At 37.3% G+C, this 23,983-nt stretch overlaps 1 protein-coding gene across 8 annotated transcripts in view; it reads left to right on the top strand.

Moving 5' to 3' along the window:
- Window positions 1-23,983, top strand: part of LOC308194837 (uncharacterized protein) — a 562,652-nt gene that overhangs the window by 434,157 nt on the left and 104,512 nt on the right. For 6 of the 8 annotated variants that reach the window (XM_080591321.1, XM_080591320.1, XM_080591319.1 and 3 more), the window contains one exon: window positions 10,126-10,230. In XM_080591321.1, the coding sequence (XP_080447447.1) occupies window positions 10,126-10,230 (105 nt within the window). The other 2 variants (XM_080591326.1, XM_080591325.1) reach the window with 2 other exon arrangements.

The following is a 23,983-nucleotide window of genomic DNA, read 5'->3' as shown; positions in this document are numbered from 1 at the left end:
TACAGAAAGTATTGCTACACGCAGTTTTATTTATATGGATGAATACTACTTCCAAACAGAAAAATGAAATAAACTTTCTTCTTACTATATATAGGAATAAAGAAGTGGGCATAGCTCTCTTTAACTAACATCTGCAGCAATTTCTACACTGAGCTCAAAAGAGAAATAGGCTTAGTTTTATGTGGATCTTAGAGTCCTTAAAGACTTTAAAACTAAAAAAAAAAAAAAATCAGAGACAGAGTTTCTGAAGTACGAAGAAACTGCATTTGATTTGATTTAGACATCTATTAAACCAGCTATAGTCGTGTCTGTCTTGGGAATTGAATGTGAAATATTTTCATTTCTAATCTGGTGTTGGTAGAAATGTTTTATAATTTTGGCTAACAGACTATCAGATTAATACGCAACAAGATAGTAACAAGAATGGTTTTATTATTCTTTTTCTTTTACTGCCTGCTTATAAGTGTCTCTGTGCAGCTATTCTCACAATGTTACACATACTATCATCCTGTTTATGACAGTATAACTGGGTAACCAAAAATCTCTGCATGTTTACTAAAAGCTGTCTAATAATCAGGGTGAGGCCAAATTGCCAACTGTTGTGCTCACAGAGACCATGGTGTACAAAAGTGAAAGCATGTGAAATCCATCCATTAGATGAAATAATCAACATTGATCTGAAATGAAATGTCTTGGACAATATGCACATAAATTGCATATTTGGCAGCAGATCTTGTAAAGAGTACAAAATTTGTCTGACTGAAGATTCTTTGTTATTAGAACAGTAACCAGTATCTGGATAGGACAATGGATATTCAAGGGTGGTTACTTCTATATTTACCAGCCACCTCCCCCTGTCTGTGCGTACTCCCACAAAGACAATTTCCCAGACACAGTGTTTTTCCAGACTGATAGTCAAGCATTGAGTTATTTATCATATACAGAGCAGAGGTTCCCTTTCCAGCAGCTTCTGGTAACAGAGAAAATGTAGATATGTTCTCAATTAATAAGATACAGTGGAACTAACTAAAATGGTCTACCCTCATCTTTGGCTCTACAAAAGAGTGGAGGACTTGACACCATGACAGTTGATGGCCATTGCAAGCTGTAGCATGCGATCACTATTTTTCATGGAAATTTAGCAGAATTTAATTTTCGTTCTCTTATTCTCCCTTTCTTTTTCACCATACTTTCCTACTGTATATGCAGTATCCCATTTCAGAATAGCAGTGAGTGCCTTCAGACATTTCTCAGGGATTATCGCACTTCATGGGAAGTGTTGTATCCATGGTATCTAAAAACGCCTAAGAAATGCTTTGTCTGGAGTATGACAATGCTAAAATGGGGCTAGTTCTCCATTTCTCCTCCCACCTCCTGAAACAGGTAGATATTTTTTAAAAGACAAGATAATGGAGTTGTCCTTGTTCACAGTAAAGAATCAAAAAAGTGCATGCTACCTCACAAAATAATTGAATCTGATTTATGGGCTTGTTCAGTCTCCCTGAGTTCCTGTTGACTTTGATGGTGGGGTAAGATACTTCACAGTGTATGGTCAGCTTCCTTCAGTAACCAGCTGTAATAGATTATCTCATTGTTTGCTGGTTTGCTCTAAAGTGTATTTGATGTTAAGAGAAATACAAATCTCCATTTTTACCTGCTGCTGAGAAACCATGAAGAGGCCATTTAAAGACATTTAACCAACTTAGGTTTGGGTCACATCCATTTATCAGAAATCCAGTGTAGTGGAAAAGACTTCCCCTCCTGACTTTTTTTCATGAGATTTTTTGAAAGAGGCCTAAAACATCAGATAGCAGATAGTACTTCAGAGGTTAATTCTGTGTTAGTGAACCAGGCTGACTCCATAAGAGAAGAGATGTGGCCTGTTGCCGAGACAAGAATTTTCTGTGGGCAGTTCCCAGCATGAACAATCACCAGCCAGAATCCCTGCCTTTGCAGCTCTGCACCCCAACAGTTAGGCTGAGTTAACTGCTCCACTGGTCCCCTTCATTCATTTTGGCCATTTCTATAATGAGGACATGACATGCGCAAATCACAAAAAGGGATTGCTTGCCTGATGAGGATACCTCTTTTGCTACTATGCTCTCCTATTGGTAATTTTAGGGATGCTATATAAAATGCTGCTTAATGTGATGATTATAATCTCAGACTATAAATACAAGGTAACTAATTTTCTTATTTCATCCATATGCAAAATGATGGGCTTGTATGAATGTAAAAGAGAGCAGGATTTCACCCTATATCAGAAAGCTTCTTACTTTGTAAAACTGTCAGGAAAAGGTTTGTGTATTTTCTCTGTGTGACACTCAACACAGTGAAGCCCCATTTCCTTGAGGTGCTATGCTAATAGAAATATTAAATAGCAATAGAAATTGAAAGGCAAGACTTTTAAATAGTTGCATTACATGGTTCAAGAAAACTGTCTGAAAGCATTCAGTCACAGTAGCAAACAGCCTTGACCTTTGTAAACATAGCAGAAAAAAATAGCCTTTTTTTTTTGGTTATTCCCGGAGCTGTTGTAATTCTTTGGCCCTTTCTCACCTTAATTTCACCCCTCTCCCAGTATAAATCCAGTTTTCTTCCTCAGGCATCATGTTATCTTTGGCTTAAAAATTGCAATTCATACCATAGAATTTGTGTAGTTTATGCTATACACTCTTCTCTCAAACTTCACAGCTACATGCTGAAGACATAGTAAGACTAAAAATGTAGAAAAACATTCCTGCTTGACACAGACATGAAAATAAGAAGGTTTTTATTCTCCGTCGTGTTTTTCTGAAGTGACAGGCTTTTGTTATGGTTCCCTCTTTTGCGTTTCAAAACTATCCAGAAATTGTCAAGACTTTGGCACGATATTTTCCCTTTCCTGCCTAGGAAGAATGGTCAAAGGATGCAGCAACAGCTCTTATGTTCCATAATAATGCTTTTGCTAGAGTGACCTTTAATCATTTCCATCCCTGTAGAGGCCTGGTTTAGTATTTATGTCATGAAAATAATTTCCCATCCGTTTGAGTAGAAGGCAAGGGTGAATTTTGCCCTCGTAAAGCAAGGCATTTGCTATAGAGTTGTCTCAGTGCACACAAAAGGCTGGAACATGTAGCAGATAAACACAGATACAAAGAAAGGGATAAACAAAAGAGAGCAGTGCAGAAAAGGGCAAGGGGACCAGAGAGAGCTTCTCTGTTGAGCTATTTAGTGCCTCATAGTTAGAGGTACCCTCATCTTCTGAACAAGTAGGCTGAAAAATAGCCCACTGTCACCAACTCTACGTGGGAAAAGAACAAAAATTTATGTTTTTATATGTTCTATTTTTCCACACTGCTAGACTTTGAGACACCATTAACTGGAAGGTGCAAAGTCAGCATAAGCTTTCCTACCTTCTCCAGCAAATCCCACTCTTCAGATGTCCATCTGTATCCTTCGGAGCTCCCTCAGAGGAACTTCTTATTTATGGGATCACCAGAAGGACACGGCCTAGGAAACTGTATAGTTCATATTTTGATGAAAACCCTGAAACTTTAAAACAGGAAGTCAGCTGAACAGACGGTGACTCTTGGAAGGAGGTTTCAGTTTACGGTTACTTTTCGTACTTTTCACTACTAGATCATCTCCACTGCCTGAAGGCATGGTGGATCATAGAGAGTGGTCATTTGTCAGCACGGTTCCCAGGGAGACCTCTAGAGTCACATCAAGGCACAGAGCTCCAGCTGCCGAAGTGTCTCCCTGGCTCACTTGCTCATGTCAGGCAACAAGGAGAGTGTCAATCCCTCTGTTATTCTGCAAAGCCCTCAGTACTGAGATGTTTGTCTTAGTATTCATGGGTAAAGGGATTGGAGTCTTCTTACTTCATGGAGTATCAGGGATCTCCTTTAACATCATTGATAAACAACCACCTTTGTATAACACGTGTATTTTTTGGTATATTCTTTCATGGTTTAATTGGTTCTGCTGACTGCTGTGCAAAGCTATACCATACTGTACATGGGAACACTTTCAGGAGCAGGGTCACTCAGCTGGTCCCATACGGAGACAAGAGAATGTTTTGCTGGAGAGGAGAAGCCACCGTGCAAGGTCAATGCCATTCCAGACAGGCATCTGAATGCTTCCTTCGGGGAGCTGGTAAGCCACCTAGAGGATTGTGAGCACACAGGCAGCCGGGCGGTTTTCTTCGCAACCCTTGTATCTTAGCTTCAGGAAAGGCTGAAGTGTTCCTGGCATAGGCTATTAATGAATAAAAAGCATGTGAAGTTCAGTGATCAGTCTGCTGCATAATGTCCCAGGGCAGAGATGAGTAAAGGAGCACTTTAGAAAAGAAAAGGGAAATAAAAAGAAAAAAAGAAAAGAAAAAGAAAAAAAACAACAACAAAAATTAAGCCAAGTGGGGTCTGTACTTTGTTCTTATATTTTTACTGGCAAAAATGCTGCTATAGACTTCTGCAAAGCTTTATAGTTCTCAATTTACCATGGCTCTTGGATCAAGATATCAAAATGTAGTTATAAAAAAAATCCAGAGTTGCAGAATATGGAAATTATTATGGCATATACTAGACAATCCCAAGATTTGTTTTAAAAATTTGGAGTCTAATAGACTCTTCTACTTTCTTATTGTTTATACTCTGTAATTAAGTCTCTGTGAAAGATACAGGACGTGACTTTACAGTTTATCTATCTTAATTCTTATTCTGCGATTTCAGGATCACTTGATCACTACAGCTATTAGTAAGCTCATGTTTTTGTGTAATCATACATTCCAATTTTTGCCATACTGATTTCCCTGTTCTGAAAGTATTTTTTAGAGGAGAAGAAAGAGGACTGCTGAAAATCAATAACTTTGTTTTAGAACAGTCAAGAAGTATGTATTTATCTTTTTTTTTTTCATTACGTGAAAAGTAGTGGGGGGGGAGGGGGGAAAGAAGGAAGAAATCTTTGGGCCTTAAGGAATATATAAAAGAGTGGTGGAGTTCTTAACTTTAAGTGATGACCATGATATGAATACTGAATTAAGCATATACAGCAGAAGTCAGAGTTATATGTTACTGATTGAGAAAAGTCAAATGGTAAAGAACAGCCCAGCTTCATGTTTGTACTCTGTTAAAGCTCAGGAATTTTTTCATATTATTCTTTCATACATATGTATATTTGATATAATTTTCTTTTCTTTTTTTTTTGTTTTTGTTTCACACACTATAAATGTTTTTAAAGACCTGAAATAGAAAATTAGACAAAATGAAAAAATATATGCATTGAATATAATCCAAGCTGAGAGCTAAATAACCGTATACCATTCACAACACGAAGAGCTCCATTTCAGCCAGTGGAAATACGCTGGTGTGAGATCAGTTCTTGATCTGTCAAGATCAGTCACCTAAACAGTATGTAAAAACCATACATTTGCAAGGAAAGACAATCCTTTAATTGCTGGTGGAGGCTGGTGACATCTGAAAGTGGATAGGCCAAACTGTCATAGGTCCGAGATCAGAGCCAGTTCAGAGCATCTGGTAAAGATCACAGAGTGTTAAACTCACATCTGCCTGTGACGCAGAGCCTTGTCAGTGAACTGCAGTCCTGTGTACCGATACGCACAAACAATTGCTGATTTTAAGACCATGCATTAAGTAGCTACTTTGCAAACTCCATTCTCTGTCTTCAGCTTTCGTGCAGTATCAAGTGGTCCAGGGGACAAATGGTTATTCTGAAGCTCTTTCATTTAAACTGTATAAGCAGAAAAAATTTACTTGGACTTTCTCTTTTACACTTTTCTCTACATGTATGAGCATGTATTATTCAGCTGCATACAAAGCTCGTCGGCTTCGTATGTCTGTAAATATAAGGGCTGTGTTGAACAACTAATTGTACGTTGTTGTAATAAAAGTTCTCAAAGTGTTCCAGTTAACTGCAAGTATTTGGAGCTACTGGAAAGACTGACAAACAAAATTAAGAAGCCACGCAGAACACCTTTGTAGTTTTTAAGAAAAAATGAATTTCATAGAGCAATATATGGATATTGATAGAAAATCATTTCTGATTTTAATGATTTGAAGGAGAGTTTCATATGCATGGAGTGGATTAGGAAATATTTAGTTTATTAATATAACCTGCATTGTTTATGTGAACCTGTTTGGCAAATATTTTGCCTGGGTTTAGAATTTGTTTTTATGATGCTTATGCTCTAATTAACAGAACCCCACAATTCCCAGACATTGCAATCTAGTACCTTTTTCATATTTGTCCTCCTGCAAGTTTAATATACAACCTCCTTTGAGACTACATGGTAAACTGATGCCCCAAAGTTGTGCACCAACATTTACACCTTTATTATGTAACAGCTGTTCAAAATGCCACATTGCAATGTTCTCCTTCGCAAGCTAACAAGCGCAATATAAGCTCACAAACAATGTGTGCAAGAAAATAACCTCACTAATAAGCCTTCATCGGAGCTTCTGCTGCAGGTCTTCTCTGAATGTGTGCTAATTCTAGGGTAAGGTTTCAGCAATGAAATCCCAAAAGAGAGGACTCCAGGCTTTCTGAGTTTTTGCACAGGCAGCTGCACTGCACTTCTCCCTGTGACCGGATGGGTGCACAGGGACAGGCACTGCCTGCACAGCCTCTGTCCTGCCTTCGACTTTGGGGCACCCTCTTGGTGGCACGAACTTAGGAGATGAGTGTGAGAGAATCTAGTATTGCTTTCAGCTCAGACTGACGATGCTTACGAGACAACGGCTAAGGCATGCCAAAACTTGCAAATCATGACATTTGCTTAGTTATCCGGACAAAATGAAATGCAACAGTGGAATGTGGTTAAGTCCAGTGCACAGCTCTGCCTCCCATACTGTGAAAGGATGGGGTAGCACTGGGCAGGCATGGGATGAGAGTGCATAGTCTGATTAACTTCTGTTATAGTGTCAACTCTCCTAAATTCAGCCAGTTTAAGAAGCTGCCTTGAACTAAAAATCAGGAAGACTGTCTGCTGCTTACTGCCACTGCTGCCCACCCTCATCTGCTGATGCCTTGCTCAGATCCAGCCACTTTCTGCTCACACCTGCAGATCACGCGTGCCACAGGGGCTCAGGCAAGGTGGAAAGAAAGCGGTCAAGGACAAGAACTTGTGCTTGGTATAAAAGTGTCAGACAAAGTCCTGAGAAGCAGCAGAGAGGGGTTTTGGAAAGCTGAGAGAATGGCAAGCTAAAGAGAGAGCTTTCTCCCTAAGCAGGCCATATCCAAGAAGCTATTTGTGGCCTTCATTTTTAGAAAATAAAATCTGCTTGGAATTGAATTTTCATTGAAGCTGCTTACTGAAAAGCTGAAAGGCCCCATCTAATCCTTTTGTTGCTTTATCAGGTTGTTCTGGGAAAACAATTGCTTAATATGTTATACGGAGATCAGTTCTGACAGTATTATGTTAATGCAAGTCTCAGAGCAGATAGCAGCAGAGACAAAAATGTTGCTTAGGAAAAGTTACATCATAACAGAGTCCTACATAGTAAGTTTTGTAGTTAGATTTATATGCTGAGAAATCAAGTAATCACTGATGTTTCATGCAAGTGTCTCCAAAGCTTGGATTTAACTGGATCATATCAAGCGAGGGAGAAGAAACAGAAACAGCTTTCTAAAGTTGGAAAAAAACAGGACAGGAGAGCAGTACGGTACAGGAAGAAATGATGTGTGATGCACATGGCATCTGATTTCAATATGATGACTTTTTCCGCCCTCTTTGAAAATGTATCTGGAGTATGCCATTTGTTTTAATGTCCATGGATTGCTTGATTATTAAATTAAACATGACTTCTCTGTTCCTATCAACTTAGGAAAGATCTGCTGCTTTTGTAAAGTTACAGATGGATTTTTCAAGTAGATCTACAAACCATTAATTCAAATAATTCTTATTATCTTCAAAAGTTATTCCAACAAGTCTGGCACCTTGCAGTAGCTTTGTACCTTTGCGGTAATTTAAGAGAAGAGTTTGAAGATTGTTGTTTCTTTTTCTCGCTTTGAGATACGGTCTTTCTATTCTTACCCCTATTTGTTTCTCCCCTGGTATTTTGGCTGCCAGTTTTAGTTCTTTGGACAGCACTGTGGTCTTTGAAGTCAGAAGAAGAATGAATCTTTCCACATGATCAATAGGCATTTGGCCACCAAGTCTCCACAATGCTATTTTTAAAAATAATTACGAAAGTTTCCTGAGAGAGAAGAGAATAAATTCTTGAATGGCTAGGCATTCATCAGATGAGGCTGAGATAAGCAGATAAAATAGGGAGGCTGGATCAAACCGCTACAGCATTAAATTTTTATGCTTTTAATTTTTTTTCTCGAGGAGGATGAGTTAACGCTTGGCCCGTTTGTAATATATGCTTGAGGGTTTCTTTTCTTTTAACATATTCTTCTTTTTCTCCGTTGTTAATAACAAGTAGCGAAATGCCAACGTCTCCCCTTAAATTGCAGCCCTTTTAAGACATGCATTCCAGTTGGGACTGGCATGCAGAACTTAAACAGGATAATGTCATAGCTGTGACAGCCAAGGATCCATGGGGCTCAGCTTGCCAGCCTCAGTCAAACGCTAAGAGTCAAGAAGTTTTAGGGGACTAAGAGAAAAATGCAAATGTGGGAGGTGAAGAGAGGAAGCATGAATAAAATGAAGATAGGGCTCATTTAAGAAAAATCTCAAACTTATGAGATTTGAAGTATAGACAGAGCTGGCATTGGAGGCCTGGCTGATGGACAGGCTAGAGAGAAAGAAAAATCTGGTAGCATTGTTGCACTGACTGAACATGGAAACCAGTAAATAGAGAATGAGTCTGCCACAATTCATAGCTTTTTCCTACTCTGAGTGCATGTGGTGCTACACTAAAAATGCAGATTAAATAGGACTGCAGCGTATCCTTTCAGGGAAGGCTACAAATGGACAAATTTACTAGAGAAATGTAATAATGCAGCTATGACTGCTTAAAAGCCAACAAGAATGTATATTGTATGCACCTAATAATATGTGTTTCTCTTTTTATGAAGACCTTTTATTTGGGAGGAAAAAATAAAAGGTATAATTTATATGTTTGTTAGATTTCTCCCATTTTAAGTAACACTTTTTTTTCATTCATTTAATGCAGGCTAGAGATAGCACATCCTCATGCTCTCACAAATGCATAAAGAAGTTTTCAGTGTATCTATTTAGTAGAAGTAAGGGGTCTAGTCATGAATTACAAACAAGTTGAGAGTATAGTAAGGATGATCAAAATATATAGATATTTCTAATGATAAGAAAGCACCATGGGGCACGTGAGATAAAGGAATATTATACAAACTGATATGATAAATTACCCAACAATGCAGATTGTATCTTAATTGGGTCTCCCTGCCTGCAGTCAGAGGTCTCTGCTTAGCCCCTGTAAACCAATGAGGCATTGCAACTAAACTGAGATTCTCCCCTAAACGTATGGAGTTAGGTGATCAGCGTTTTCATGAATTGCAAACATCAAGTGGTTCAAATTTTGGTTTTAAAAAGTGAAGGTGTGTTCCTCCCTAGAAATCAGCCTCATTAAATCAGTCTTTTGTAAATCTGGTTCTTCCAAGTTCTGCATGAACACCAGGAGTATGCAAGAATAGGATTTTTCAGCGTATTAAATCATCATATACAGAGTTCAGAAATTGAAAGCAAGGGTAGCTTAATTGTTTTCAGGCTGTAAAAGCTGTCAGATGTGATTTGAATTTGTGGGAAGTTTTCAATTCAATAGTTTTGCTCCATGTCAATTTAATTTATTTTACATGGTCTGTGCATGTTATTCTGTTAAGTGAACTCCCCGTGTATTTTGATTTTGTACAATGCAATTGCATTGGGGTATTCTGTTTTTAACTCTTTATGTTAAAACAACTTCAGTGATCAATGTGAAGAGTTATGCGTGCTCCCACACAAAACCCAGCCAAAGAAACAGAGAAAAGTATTAAAAAAAAAAAGGCAAAGAATTTCCAGTCCCTCACAATATTTTTCTTGAGCTCATATTGTTACTCCTGTATGAGAAATGTTCATCTAGAGGGAGGTCCTTAAGGCAAATGCTGCCATCTAGAGAGAAACAGAAAGAAAGTACACAATGTACTTAGTGTTACTTTTATTTCCAGAGAGCCCCAGGAGGATCTGGACAGGAGACCCCAAGATGGACTGCAGTGTCAGAGATGGGAGACATTGGGATGCCTTTCCAGCAGCTGTTGGCTAGAAGTAGTCAGGTAATTCACACAGACATTAAGCAAAAAAAAAATGGAAAGCTCTGATGAAGTGGTTTGAGTAGGTACAAAAAATAATGAATGACTCTTCTTAGGCATTTAAAATTATTTCAGGATTGAAGACTTTTTTCCTTACCATTTCAATTTTTTTTCTGAGAAAAGCTTTTATTCTAAATGTATTTTGTTTGAAGGAAGAGATGCAAAAGAAGCTTGCGTTATTTGCTGTCTGTTGTTCATCTACCTCTTTTTTTCATGTCACAAAGCCTCTCTGTTTACTCTTCAGCTGGTTTTTAGAATTAGGATTGCAAAATTCAAATAGAATGACAAACACACAAAGAAACCACTGAAAATACCTGAAAGACAAGAAAGAAAAGTGGGGATTTACCTTGTCTCAGCATATTATGTGTGCAGCTATATAAACAACCCAGTGTGTTCAAAGACTGAGCTATGCATGTTAAGCCTGAATAGCAAAAATGAATTCTTGTAGGTACTTTCAAAACTCTGCCAGCAGTAGCATTTCTCTGGGCATAATGAAGATGACTCATTACAAACTAGTGAGTGAGAAGAGCCTGCAAATAATTCTACACATGCTCAACCTTGTTATACCCATTTATTTCTCTGAAATTATTTGTACGGAGTTAACCATGAGTGATTCAGTGTTCCAGTTTGAAATGTTCAAAGAATAAGCCTCGTAAAAATAAGGTGGGTGTAACACATCACAAGTGTGCTTTTCTTTTTTTTTTTTTAGACAAGTATGTTTCAATGTCAATGAGTAAAACTACGTAATGACTTAGAAAGTTCACTCTGGTATATTCTTAATGGCCACTTTTCTTTAGTATGGTATGCAGTTAATGGCAAACTCAACTACCTTGGTAAAGATGTAGGCAGGCAGCATGTGAGAAACAATATAAGGCAACCTCCGTGTCTCTCCTCTGGAGTACCCAAAAAATGTTTGAAGTCTTAGAGTTTAGGCGAGTTTAGATGCTTCTCCCTAAGTTGTGTCCTGCAAATGGAAAGGGAGCATGGGAGGAGAACCATAATTTTTTCCAAGCGTGTATTTGCCGAGAAGTGTGCTTACACTGTAAATGAATTTGGATTTTCATCTGAAAACTGTCAAGGGGCTGGAGGCCTTTTGAAGAAGTACTAGTAATCATTCCAGAATTTTACGTATATTTATAACATATATAATGGTAGCAGGTTATCTGTGACTTAGGAATTGCTGAGATTGAGGGACAGACGTTTCTCCTTATTTTCCATGTGAAATAAAAATATAGAGATCTTCGGAGCTCTGTAATGAATTCAAAGTAAATCATTCCTCAAACTGTTTTTAAATATTATTTGATAAGTGAGACATTGTCCTGGCGGTTATAATGCATATTGGCATCAGTAATATTTTCCACCTGGAAACATTTTTGTCCCTCATATTTCATATCCAAACCCTTTTGTGCAGTATGATTATAATGTAAATTGCTCAAGGATAACCTATACACAACGCAATGGAGTCAGAGGAAGGCTAGTTCTGCCATCCACCATAAAATATTCTGAAATCACAGAACAGATTCTTCTTTTCTCCACACCTCTTCCCAGACTTTTGATGCTGACATTTGTATCCAAAAGCCTGGACAGATGAAACTTCGTTCCTTTGTTCTTTCAGTTCTGATGTTAGCTGGTTTTTAAGCACATGACATGGTAACTAATGCAGCAGAAAAGCAATGCTTACCAGCCATTTTTATTTCATGGATGAGGAAACCTCAAGTTTGAAGTTGCAAAGCAAGAAGCTCAATCTATCCCTTTAACTACACAACAAATGGAATATGATTTTTAATATATTTTCTCTCTGGCTGCCATAGAAGATTAGAGAAATGAAATATAGATTTCATAGTGAGGCAAGGGCATGTTTTGAAGTGGCAGTTCCATATGTTACAAAAAAAGGAAAAAAAAAAAAAGGGAAAAAAAAATCACAGATGCCTGAAAACGATGGGAAGCTTGTGATTTTCCACAAACACATGAAAACTTCCCAAAGGCAAATTCCCTGCTTTCATCAAAATACCCACGAGTCTCTTCTATTCCCTAGCATATGGTACTGTCTATAAAACACTTCAGCCTTCCAGAATGCCAGTGATGCAATTCTACATTCCTAGATTGGGATATTTTTTGCTCTTGTTTAGGATTATTTATTTACTTTGCAAGACCCTTCTCACAGTTCTGTTCAGAATGATCGGTTGTTTATTATGACTAGAGAGAGCGGTATCTTAGAAAAAACAGATATGAACAAAATAGTTAAGATAGATTAAGAATGGGTTTGCAGTAAGCCAACCCTCAAATTATTTATGAGATTTTGAAAATGCAGATGGGATCTTTCATCCTCCTCTTCATTTTTTGTTCTTTGTGTATGGACTTTCTGTTTTTTCCAAGGATTGCTGAACATAGTCATGGGATTGTATGGACAAGGGTCATAAAATATTCCAGTGTAACTTCATGTTGAAATTACTAACGTAGCAAGATTCAGAATTGTAATTTTAGTTCATAACAAATCCAGCACCTGTAGTAAGATTGCCAAACCATGGATTTAATTGGGAGTTTGTGAGTTCTCACATAACTGCTAAATCTGTCCAGAAAATGTGCGTTCTCTTTGGGTTTGGTTTGGTTTGGTTGTTTGCTTGCTTGCTTGTTTGTTGTTTTTTGTTTGTTTGTTTGTTTAACTCTTGGCTTGTAGCATGTAATTATAATGGTTAGAATTAGGTATATTACTGTACAATGAAAATTTCCAGTTTCCCACTAGTAGTGTTTTTATTAGTGTGTAGGATAAGGAGCAAACTGAAGGGAGGGAAGGAGCTGGATACGGAAATAGCTTTGGGTCCGTGAGGCCAGTCCTAGTCACACACACAATTGCTCAAGGGAAGCTACAATTCAGAGCAGGCTTGAGAGACAAGAAAGAAGCAGGGTCTGTTTTTAATATGTCTGCATCTATATTATGCTGAAAAGTCTATGAAGCTATAAACTGAACAATATACACTACAAATTCATTTTCTCTTTAATGCAAATATAAGGAGACTAAAGTTGCATAGATTTTTAATGCCTAAAATTCATCCAGTTCCAGGATGAAAATCTGGTATCACAAGAAGTCAGTGGAAAACTTGCCCGCCCCAGATCTAGTAAGCTAATAGCTTCATTATCCAGTGATCTTTCATCTTACCATGTTTTCAAACTTATTTTAAAACAGCTTTCCAAACAAGGAAGCTTCACCTGGAATCTAGTTCATGTTAAAACCCGCCCACATGAAATGTCTTATTTCTGAATGTCTCTGCACTGTTTATAGAGTGAAGATGGTCCTGGATTCAGAACAAACTCAGGACTAATTTTCATATAATTGAAAAAAAAAAAAAAAGAATTTCTCCATAAACTAGGTGCTTGAAATTAAATTAATAGCACCTTCTGTTTTAGATACCCACAGGATGGAATAAAAAAAATAAATCATAATTTATTTTCTGCTATATTTGCTGGGCATATCTTTGGTGACTTTTATGTGACCTTTTGCTGGAAACAACTGGAACATATGCAATGCCTATAAACAGGTATAGGCATGCACAAATGCACATATAAATTAGAAAAGGTACAACTGCCAAATGCGTCTAATATAGCTGGCATGAACAGCATTAAGTTTTTTCTCTTCTACCTGTTCCAGAACATCCTGCTGAATTTAATGGTAAGCTCTTCCCAGTTCTTCCTTTCTCTTCCCTTCTTTTCCACATTTAGTGAGAAAGAGATTGTTTAAAGTCAAAGAATGACAGAAATTTATTCCAGAGAATACACTGCATTTTGTTTGATATTTTTCTATTTAAGTTACTGTCAACGGTGAAAAATAGGTACTCTGTTATATTTATTTTGTAGAAATTATACATTAAACAAATTGAATGACAATATGTTCAGTTTATTCCTACAAGTGTCTGTTTAGATCTAGTAAATGTGATTGCTTCTTAGTAGTCCTAAGTTCTGGTCCTGTAAAGGGGTTTTATTTCCATTCACTAATATATTACAGAATATACAATATTCTTCCTTTTTTTTCCATTGAATAAAACATGCTAGCCCAGGTCACATAAATTTGATCTGTTCATAAACATAAAACATTTTAAAACAGATGAAAGAAATTAGAAGATTCTTTTAGCAGTGGTTTGTAAAAGGGCATTTTACAGGAATATATTTGAAGTGGACACATCGTGTTCTACAGTGCCTTTCTTTGTAAAGACATTTCAAAATACAACTCCATGCAAGGTCAGTGTTACAAAAGAGCGATATGGTGCCACAAGAGCGGTGGTAGTTTGTAATTGCTTTTTCTTACATTATATAATTGGACAGTAATGTAGATTTAAAGATATGAGTGAAACTGCAGTGAGAACTGAATTATGAGAGTGGACAGGATCTGGAATCTGTTGAAGACTGGAGATAAAGTCACTTAATTTTGGAACAAGCAGTACCAAATCTGAACTAGCTGGAATGTTGATTTTATTTTGTCTAAAAGATGGCATCCCCAGGATATAAATTCGTAACACTATTCCTAAGTGCTTGGTTCAATACTGACATATAGGGAAATCTTCCAAGAAATCAAGGCCAAGAACATCTATCTTATTAGACATAAGCATTCCTTATTTAATAACCATTTCCAGTGACACAGTTTGGGCCTAGTTTTACAGCTGTTTTGTTCTTCTTTGTATATTGATCCTTTCTGTCTCACTAGACATCAGATACTGATTATCACCGAGTGACCTACCACAAAGATTTGTGATAGGAGTTCTCCACCTACCTCTAGCAAATGTGACAAGAGGAATGAATTGTTGACAGGTTTCAAAAGACTCCTCAACATTTCTTTTTGGATTTAAAAAAAAAAAAAAAAAGTTTATTAAGTAAAATTCAAAAGAATATTCTACTTTCTGCAAACAAATTAGTTTGTCCTGTGTGTTGAACTATGCCCCCAGTCACTCCTAAACCATTGTTGTTGCCTGATTTGATTGTCCAGTGACCTGTGCTTGGCTTCTGTTTGTGCTGTCTGTGCTTAATGTTTGGTTTCCATCTATCATGATACTACCTTTCTCCTGAATGATAAACTCTGCATTCAACTAATAGAAAGAGCTATAAAAATTAACCTAGTTAACTTTTATTAGCTTGTTTTGGTCCACTACAAACAGGGTGCGACAAGACGCACCCCTGACCCGAGCACCTTCATCATCAACTTCTGCCATGTGACATGTCTGGCATATTCCAGATAGGTGGAGCTGATCTCTAAATGTCATTTCAAAAACACATGGATTAGGCAGTCTCTTGCTCATAGTAAAACATGATGCAGAAGAGTCTGAGCTATATTTCCATCGCGTCCCGAGCAGACCACGTAGTAGAGCTGTGAAAGCTAGTATAGCTTCCTGTATAGCACGGAAGGACTTTTGCAAAACTGAACAATTTATTTCTGTTTGGACTTGCTGTCCATTCCGTCCTGGAAGACAAAATGTTCCTCTCACACACTGGGACTCATCTGGCCAAAGTCAGATACCTGCATCTAAACTGGTCGCTTCTGGGAACTGTTCAGAGGAAAGTAGTGAGTGCAGGCCAGCTCAGTCTGAAATACTTGTTGAAATATATCAGATGAATAATGCATAAAAATGGTCTACAATTCTTTGTTGTGGGGAGGAAGTAAGTATTCTACTCGGACTCCAGTCTCCAGTGTGGATATCTCAAGTTAGGTGAGCTGGATCCCACCCATTAAACCTTTGTTAGGCCTATTAATGTGGTAGCATTCCTCAAGATGTATGTCCACAGTGAAAATACTTCTAGAGTCTACTGGCATTTTTTTCCTTTAATCAAGCTGTCTTTTTCAGAACGTATTACATATTAATTCCATTCCAAATCTAGTCACCATATTTTAAAATATGTAAATTAGAAGTGCTTTCAGCTTTCTTAAATACAGGCACAAAATTTAAAATAAATAATTAAATTGCAAGAACCTGAAAGCACATCTAAAGTTGCAGAGCAGGACTGGTATGCGAAGAACAGACTGTGATCTGTGGATCATTAAACTACCTACACATACCTTAACCTAATCTCTGGGCAGTAAAACCTAATCTCAGGGTCTGTCTTATAATGGCCACTGTTTCTCATGCTTCAGAATAAGAAGAAATGATTTCCCTTCTACTTATAGGTTAAATCCTTGCTACTGATGCTCTCTGATGAAGACTGAATTAATGGGATCACTAGAGACACAAAACCTATTTTGCCAAAATGCAGACAAACTGTCAGCCCCTTCATTCTTGCTCCTTGTTTGAGGCAGCACTCCAACTGCTGAAAAACTGCTGAGAAAACCGCTGAATAATGTGATAAATTGAAAAGAGTGGGTTTTTCAGCTTTCAGAAATTCTAGAAGATTGATTTTTAAATTATTTCAAAATAAATTTGAAAACTACTGTAACTACCATTTCCATCCAGGTGAATGGATATTAGATAATTTTAATTTAATGATTTAATCGACTGCAGGTTTCTTAGACATTTTGCCAGTCTGTTCTGCAGTGAACTTATGTGTTATTATGCAGGCATACATTGCTCAGCATATATGGAGCTAGCATGTCCAAGGCTATCTTAACCTGTCTCAGAAATAACTAGTAGTTTATTTTTCCCTCTCTTAAACAGGCAAACATACATAATTCTTAGGATTTTATCAATTGGAGGCTTCAGTTACAAAATGAGCGTATGCATCTACAAAATTGGTTTGCTGTTTTCTAAGGCTTTGTCTCGACGTCTTAACATTAATGCATAGAAGAACTCACTTTTCACACTGAAAAAGCCTATTTTCCCATTCTCCTTCCCTCCCCCAGCATTGCCAAATGTGTCTGTAGCTTGATGGCATCTTTCCAGAGAGCGATGAACAGGTCAGATCAGCAACCAACTTTTTATCCATTGACATACAGACTGACTGATGGAAACTTCTAACAGCCTTAAGACTTTAAGCCGCAGTACAAGAGTTTACATCAGACCCTTCACAGAAGGGGAAAGCCGTTTAATCCCAGAAACTGTTAAAACTTCCCACAAGACAAAATAAACTACTGTGGTATAGGGTTTGTGTATTCTATTTATTATTTCTAAACAATTCAGTATGAAAGATAATAAACTTAGATCTCTGTGATTTTTCTATTTAATTTGGCATTGGTACTTGAGTGATCTGCCTCAGATGGCAAGACTTTTATTCTCTGCCACTCAGCTTTCCCTGTGAGTGCCTTCAATTGTCAGGTAGTGTTGGGAATCTTGCTCCCTCGTTTCATTGCAAAAGAATGACGTTTTGAAAGTTGAGTAATTTTGTGTTGCAAGCTGGATTTCCAGCTATCACTTAGTTTTAAGGTAAAATTGTAACTTTTCTTGTATTATTACTTAACTACAAATATCAGTATGAGATTTCAAATCCCTTAATATTCAGTGGAATAATTTTACAGTGCAATCTATGAAATCTAAGAAACCTAAGCATGAACCAACTTCAGCAGCATCTATCGCCTGTTTTTAGTAACAGATGCAAAAGCTGTCTTGCATTCTGCTTGCCAACCAGCAACCAGAGCCATGTTACTGCCAGCCTGCAGCTGGTATCTCCTAACAATGATTCTCCTCCAGATGCAAGAAGGGTTTTCAATACTTTTTGTATAGTTTGTACCCATAGAGGTTAGATGAGGGTGTGACCATTTCCTGCAAAGTACAGCTATTAACACAGGACTGTAACTTTTGCTAAAAATTACATTAGAAGGTGGTGGCGTGCTGTTAGGGAGATCATCAATAAATTCAGATTGCTCAGATATTTTTAAAGCCAACCAATATGTATGAACCAATGAAACTTCTAATATCTTCATTAAAAGCTTTAATTTCTCATTATTCGCATGATTATCCACATATTCTAAAATGACAAAGCACCAAAACCCTCTTGCAAACCCTCTGTACACCATTTGCATTACTTCACAACTTAATATGATTTATGTGTGTCATCATTTGAGATCATAGCAGGCATACATCATCATTTAAAGATGAATTTAACAGAACTGTCCAATTCCTGACATCTTAATTCTCACTCTAAAGAAATAAAAATATGTCTTAGATAAAGAATTTGCTGTCCATTTTTAAAGCTTTTTGTTTGTTCATTTTCACTCAGCCTAGGCCTCATTTACCACAGGATTTGTGCGGGATCCTTCTGGAGTGCCTCAGAGTTGTTAAGTGACAATCTAAAAGCCGATTTAGGATTAGCTAGCTTAACCAGGTGAACTGAGGGTTTCACTTTGATTGGGTAGAAAAGCCGTAGCTGTGCTTGGAAGTCCATATTGTGATACTGAAGGGCTTTATCAACATCCTGAGAGGAGTGCATTCAGAATAGGTGATGATGCGAATCTCACTAATCAGTGAAGGATTATCTGAGGCTCAAAGCTATACTACTTCTAATTCCTTCTTCATGACGCTGTTCATGCACTGCAAAATGATCTAGTGCAACACCAGAAGTATAAATATTAGATGAGACTCTTCAGTATCTTAATTAGCACTTTCGAAGGGAGCAGTTCTTGAATAGCCAGGGTTAATCAGATGTTTAAAAAAAAGCCCAAACCCAGAAACATAGCAGAAATCTGTGATGATTTCAAATGTACAGTGACTGACACCATGTCATACAGAGCACATACCACTTTACTAATTTTAAAAACAGTTCCAGCATCAACTTGGATGCAAAGTTATCGACAGGATTCAGTATTTGTAGTATTTCTAGTCCTAGTCCTCCTCCACCCCATCACTGTGTTGAAGAAGGCAATCCTGCATAACTCTGTCCTCTTATTGAAATTTGTGAAATTCACCATTGTAGGACAGCTCTTGTGTGGACTAGGAGTATACTCATAACCTGCAGAGTCATTTAAAATGGTTTTCCCTATACACATGTTTTTAAGCAGAAAAAAGAAAAAAAAAAGGAGAAAACTCATGAAACACTGAACGTACAATTTTTTTGTTGCTTTTGTGGTTTTTGGTTGTTTGTTTATTCTCCCAGTGCATTTAACAGAGTAACAAGCTATGAAACGTGGAACTAACAACAAAACAAAATTATCCTTTCCTATCAAAAATCCTATGCTTGCCATTATAGTAAATAACAGTTTTTCTGAATTGGAAAACTCATATATCTATTTTTATGGAGTCAATATTGGTGAAGCAAGAGCTTCACTACACACATTGTCAAAATGACAGAACAAGATATCTTTAATTCTTAACATCCAGTTAGGTCTAGTATCTACAAGACCACCAACAGAGTAAGGGATTGTTTCCCAGCTCTTCTTGTAGTGTTTTATATTCTTCAGTATCCCTGGCTTCTTACCATACTTGTTTTAGTCTTCTAGCTTGCAAGAAAAGTATTTACAAGTAATTGGCAGCTCTTAAAATTACACCCTCTCCTCCTGCCCTGTAATTTTAAGCAATATATAGAGAAAAGATGGGCCATGAATAAAAACTCAGATTTGAGGAAGTCTAACCACCAAAGAAGTACAAATACAGGATTTGACTTTGCAGAATAGGATTATTCATGGAATATCTCCCTGTAATAAAATTTTTAAATGGATAGCTCAAGTTTTTTCATGTTACAACATTTTAGTTTAATTCACTTATGTAAATGAAGTTCAAAAAAAAAAAAAACTCTTTTATTTTACCAGAAGTGTCATTACTCATTATCAGAAACATCCATTTAAAGTTCAGAAACAATAAAAATGGAAAACATCTGTCATTAAGGGGGGTTAATTTATTCTTAAATTGTATTGCTGTATGTAAGATTGTGTTCCAATGGGTATACTTCTGCTTAACATTTGAAGTACAACATGTAAAGCCCACTTTCAAGTGGGCTTGCAATATTTCTATGAAAAGCAATAAAATAAACATCTTAGAAACCAGACATTTTAAACACAAGTAATGTATTTCATTTTAATACTGTTTTTAAAACCAGATAGCGAGGTTTTATCTCCTGCTTTCTATGATACCAAGAAAACATACATCCAGGTAGACTTCACATATTGTGTCAGAGGGCTTCCATTTCTATCACTCCTTAATGATGAATGAGGTGGTTTTTCTAAACAAATAAGCACTTCAGAGAGTTACCCTTGACAGGGCTGTTAATCCTGGGAGTCCGCCTTATCGTTGCAGAATTCAAGGGCTGAAGTTGTACAGTATCCCTGTACTGCCTGTCTCTTACGCTGCCGCTCTGGCTGAAGTTGGGACGTAGCTATTTCACATCTTGCATGTAAGGCCATGCTCAGAGCTTCTGTTCTGGTGTGCTTGCAGATAGAGGGGCTTATCATCTTAGTAGGCACTGGCCCTCTTATATCTGGCGGAGTTTCTCATTCAGATGGATGTGTTATAATCAGGCTGCTTTCAGTGGTGTCTTGTTTCCCTTGCAGTCTTTCTTCAGTGAATGCAATGAATTTTGGACTATAATGCAAAGCTTTCCTTGAGTGTTACAGAACATCAAGGCAAGTGAGATCACATTCTTCTGTCACAAATGTATTAAAGATATGGTCCATAAGCACAATAGGGCTTCAAAAATGGCAATTTTGAAAAAATGCAGAAAATCCGTCTTACAAATTTGCATACCTGGAAGCAGCTATTGTGCTTAATATCACCATTAAAACTATAACACATTTCAGAAGAAACAGCTTATAGTGTTATTCTAGTGATTAATTGTGGAATCTGGACCCATTTTCACATGATTGAAAGCCATTATCAAGTAGCCTTTCAAATTTCTTTCATCCTTTTCCTCTATCACCTCTTAAATCCCTTCCACACCACCTGCCACAGAAATTTGGAACACCACCAGGATCATTTGAAAATAACAAGTGAATATTTTTTCATCCCCATCATGTTTCTTATCCCTTAGAAGGCTGAGAACAGGCATGTGACATCAGCTGCTGTTTGAAAATCAAAGTATAATGTGTTTTCAGTTTATAAAATATTCAAAAGCACAGGCTAAAAGGCTAACTTTAAGGAATTGGTTACACTGCTAGATAGCAAGAGCTGTTTGTCCCTTTTATCTATGTTACTTCTCCCCCTTTCCTTCCCCCCGCCCCCCTCGTTTTCTCCCTTACATTTTCTTTGCATTCAGTCCTTAAGAAAAAAATAAATTTTGATGCCTTGGGCCTTGGAAAGTTAGGAAGGAAAAAGATAATGCCAAAAAATAAATAAGGACGATGGGGCAAACAGAGGGTCTCTTTTGATGTGACATCAGTAGTTTCATTGACTAGTTTCATTGCTTGTCCATCCAAAAGATCCCTAATGCAAAGTATTAGCTTTGCAAAAGCTTTTCTGAACACTAGGAATGAAAGCAGGCATTTATACTGTACTAACTTTCATTCCAGGTTCTCAGAGCTCTGCATAAATAAGAATTGTCAGAGGTACCATGTGAGAGAGATGTTTTAGCACCCACTTTACTGATAGGATACTGTGAGGTGCAAACGGTTAAGAAGCCCAAGGATACAGGACAGCATTCCAGGAATACTGAACAGAAAATGAATGTTTGGGTCTGATCTTCAGCAGCTGTTTTCTTTAGGGGCAGGGAAAGCCCTGCACACAGAGCTGATAGAAAATACGCATGCCATCACTCTCGGGAGCCTGCAATGGAAAAGGCAAATCCGTAAATGTAAAAGGTGAAATCCTCGCTGAAGTGATGAGGAACTCCTGACTCAATCAGAGCTGAGTTTTTCTTTACATGCTTATTTCTGTTTAGTGTGTCAGAGTGAAAACGCAGACTTAGGCTGTAGTTTATTTCCATGGTTTTGATAGTGCTAAAGCCAGTATGAAAAGTTTTCTGTCCTGCTTTACTCTAGCTTCATAATCCTGCATAACAATTTGTTCCCTCCTTGGCTGTACTGAGGTAGCTGTATGGAGACACAGGTTATAAACCAGGTCACTGAACTGATCCTAAGGATTTTTTTAGGTGAGATGAGAGGAGACAGAAGATTTAGTTAGGAGTGTTTTGGCTTTTCTAAACCTAGATAATTTTACTGATCTGGATTATAGCAGATGCATCAGACAGTTACAGAAAGTACTAGAAGTAGGGGATAAACTGAAGTGGACTGGTGTTGCTGCCTGGGAAAATATGTTAAACGTGCCTTGAGAATCAAAAGCATTTGGTTGTTTCAATACTGCGAGTTCACAGTGAGCCTGTATCTGTACGGGTCCTATGACAATGGAAGTTTGATGCTGGTTCAGGTCTGGAAACTTCCCTTATAAAACTTTATTTTAAATAAATAAATAAATAAACTAATCTGAATGGAGTAATGGTAGAAAGGTGTCAGCTTTCAGAATTTGCTGTATACTGCTTTGATGAAAAAAAAAAAAAGCAGGCTTTTGAGAGAGCCTTTCTCTATAAATGCACATGCAGTGGGGGCTGTGTTACTTCTTTCTGATCTTGAAGAAAGGTGACCTGCAGTTTTGAGTGTACTATGCTAAACCTGGTTTTCTGTATCATATCTCAGTTGGCTTTATAGCCCTTTATCTTTTAGCTAAGCAAACACTTGAATATTTGCCATATCCCTGACATGATGTTTCTAAAACCTATAAATCAAAAGAAAAACTGCAAATTAGACTCAAAGTAGTTTTTGCTATTGAGGATGCTATTTGCTTTCAATAGATATGTACCAATACAGAGGCAAATACACCTCTGTTAATTACTCTTATTTTGTCTTCATGTATCTATTGATTAGGACATTTATCTAAAGAATAAACAACAGCATCTTGGACAGTGTTATCAAATGTGATGTAATCATGGCATACAGAGATTTAGTCATATGTTTTCCTAACTTTGTTATCTGGCAAACCACATCATTTTCTGTTTAAGTCTAGCCTTAGCTTTGCAGTATTTAACATTCTTTATTTTATAATAGCTTAGATGTGACTTATTTTGATGTGTTTAGCTTTTTTATGTAATTGATTGGGACAGATGATGTTACTTAACTGTCATCTAGTCATTTAAAACCTGTGGGAAAGCATTATATTGACTGAATTTTATTATAGGATGAGTATATAAAATTGATTTAGAGTGATATGAGGTTCATGTTCTCCATGCAACACTTTTTACTATAAATGCTCATTCATACTGGCTTGAATTTTTTCTATCAACCAGGCAGAGAATGCCTTTTTTTTTTCTTTTGTATTTTACAAAGCCAAAGGTTCGGCCTGCAGTTAGAGTAGGCAAAATGCTACACCATCGCGTATCTGGTCTTTGGAAACCCCAGGGTCTGCTCTAGCTCCTACTGAAGTCACTGGGAGTTTTGCCACAGATTTCAATAGGACTGGGAGGAGAGCCTATGTTTATCGTTAACTGAGATATACTGAAGCTCTGTTCACAGTGAATTAGAAGGACAGGTCTGAATTGTTTCAGAGGTTTATTATGTGCAGGCTGCAATTCCAGAGAACCTCTGTTTACAGGAGGAAAAAAATTCTGCATTCCTTGTACAGTCAGAATTTCCACTGAAGTCAATGAAATCTCTGCCCTGAGTAAGAATAAACACTTTTGACCAAAGAAAATGATTTAATGAAAAACAAGCACATTAGTGAAGTGCCTGTTGGCTGTGTTCCTGTATTTTCTGTCATTTGGATCTGAAGAATTATCAGGGTAATGGTAGTAAGCTTCGGTTGTTGTGTTTCTTACTGATGGTCACTTTACAGTGACTGCATTGCCTTTCTTATGGAGAGTGTTTAAGCAAAAAGAAAGAGCAGGAGAAGCT

This window comes from Anser brachyrhynchus (assembly GCF_964034855.1).
Source record: "Anser brachyrhynchus genome assembly, chromosome: 4".
NCBI lineage: Eukaryota > Metazoa > Chordata > Aves > Anseriformes > Anatidae > Anser > Anser brachyrhynchus.
Note: the sequence above shows the minus strand (reverse complement) of the source record. Positions and strands in the feature narration are given on the sequence as shown.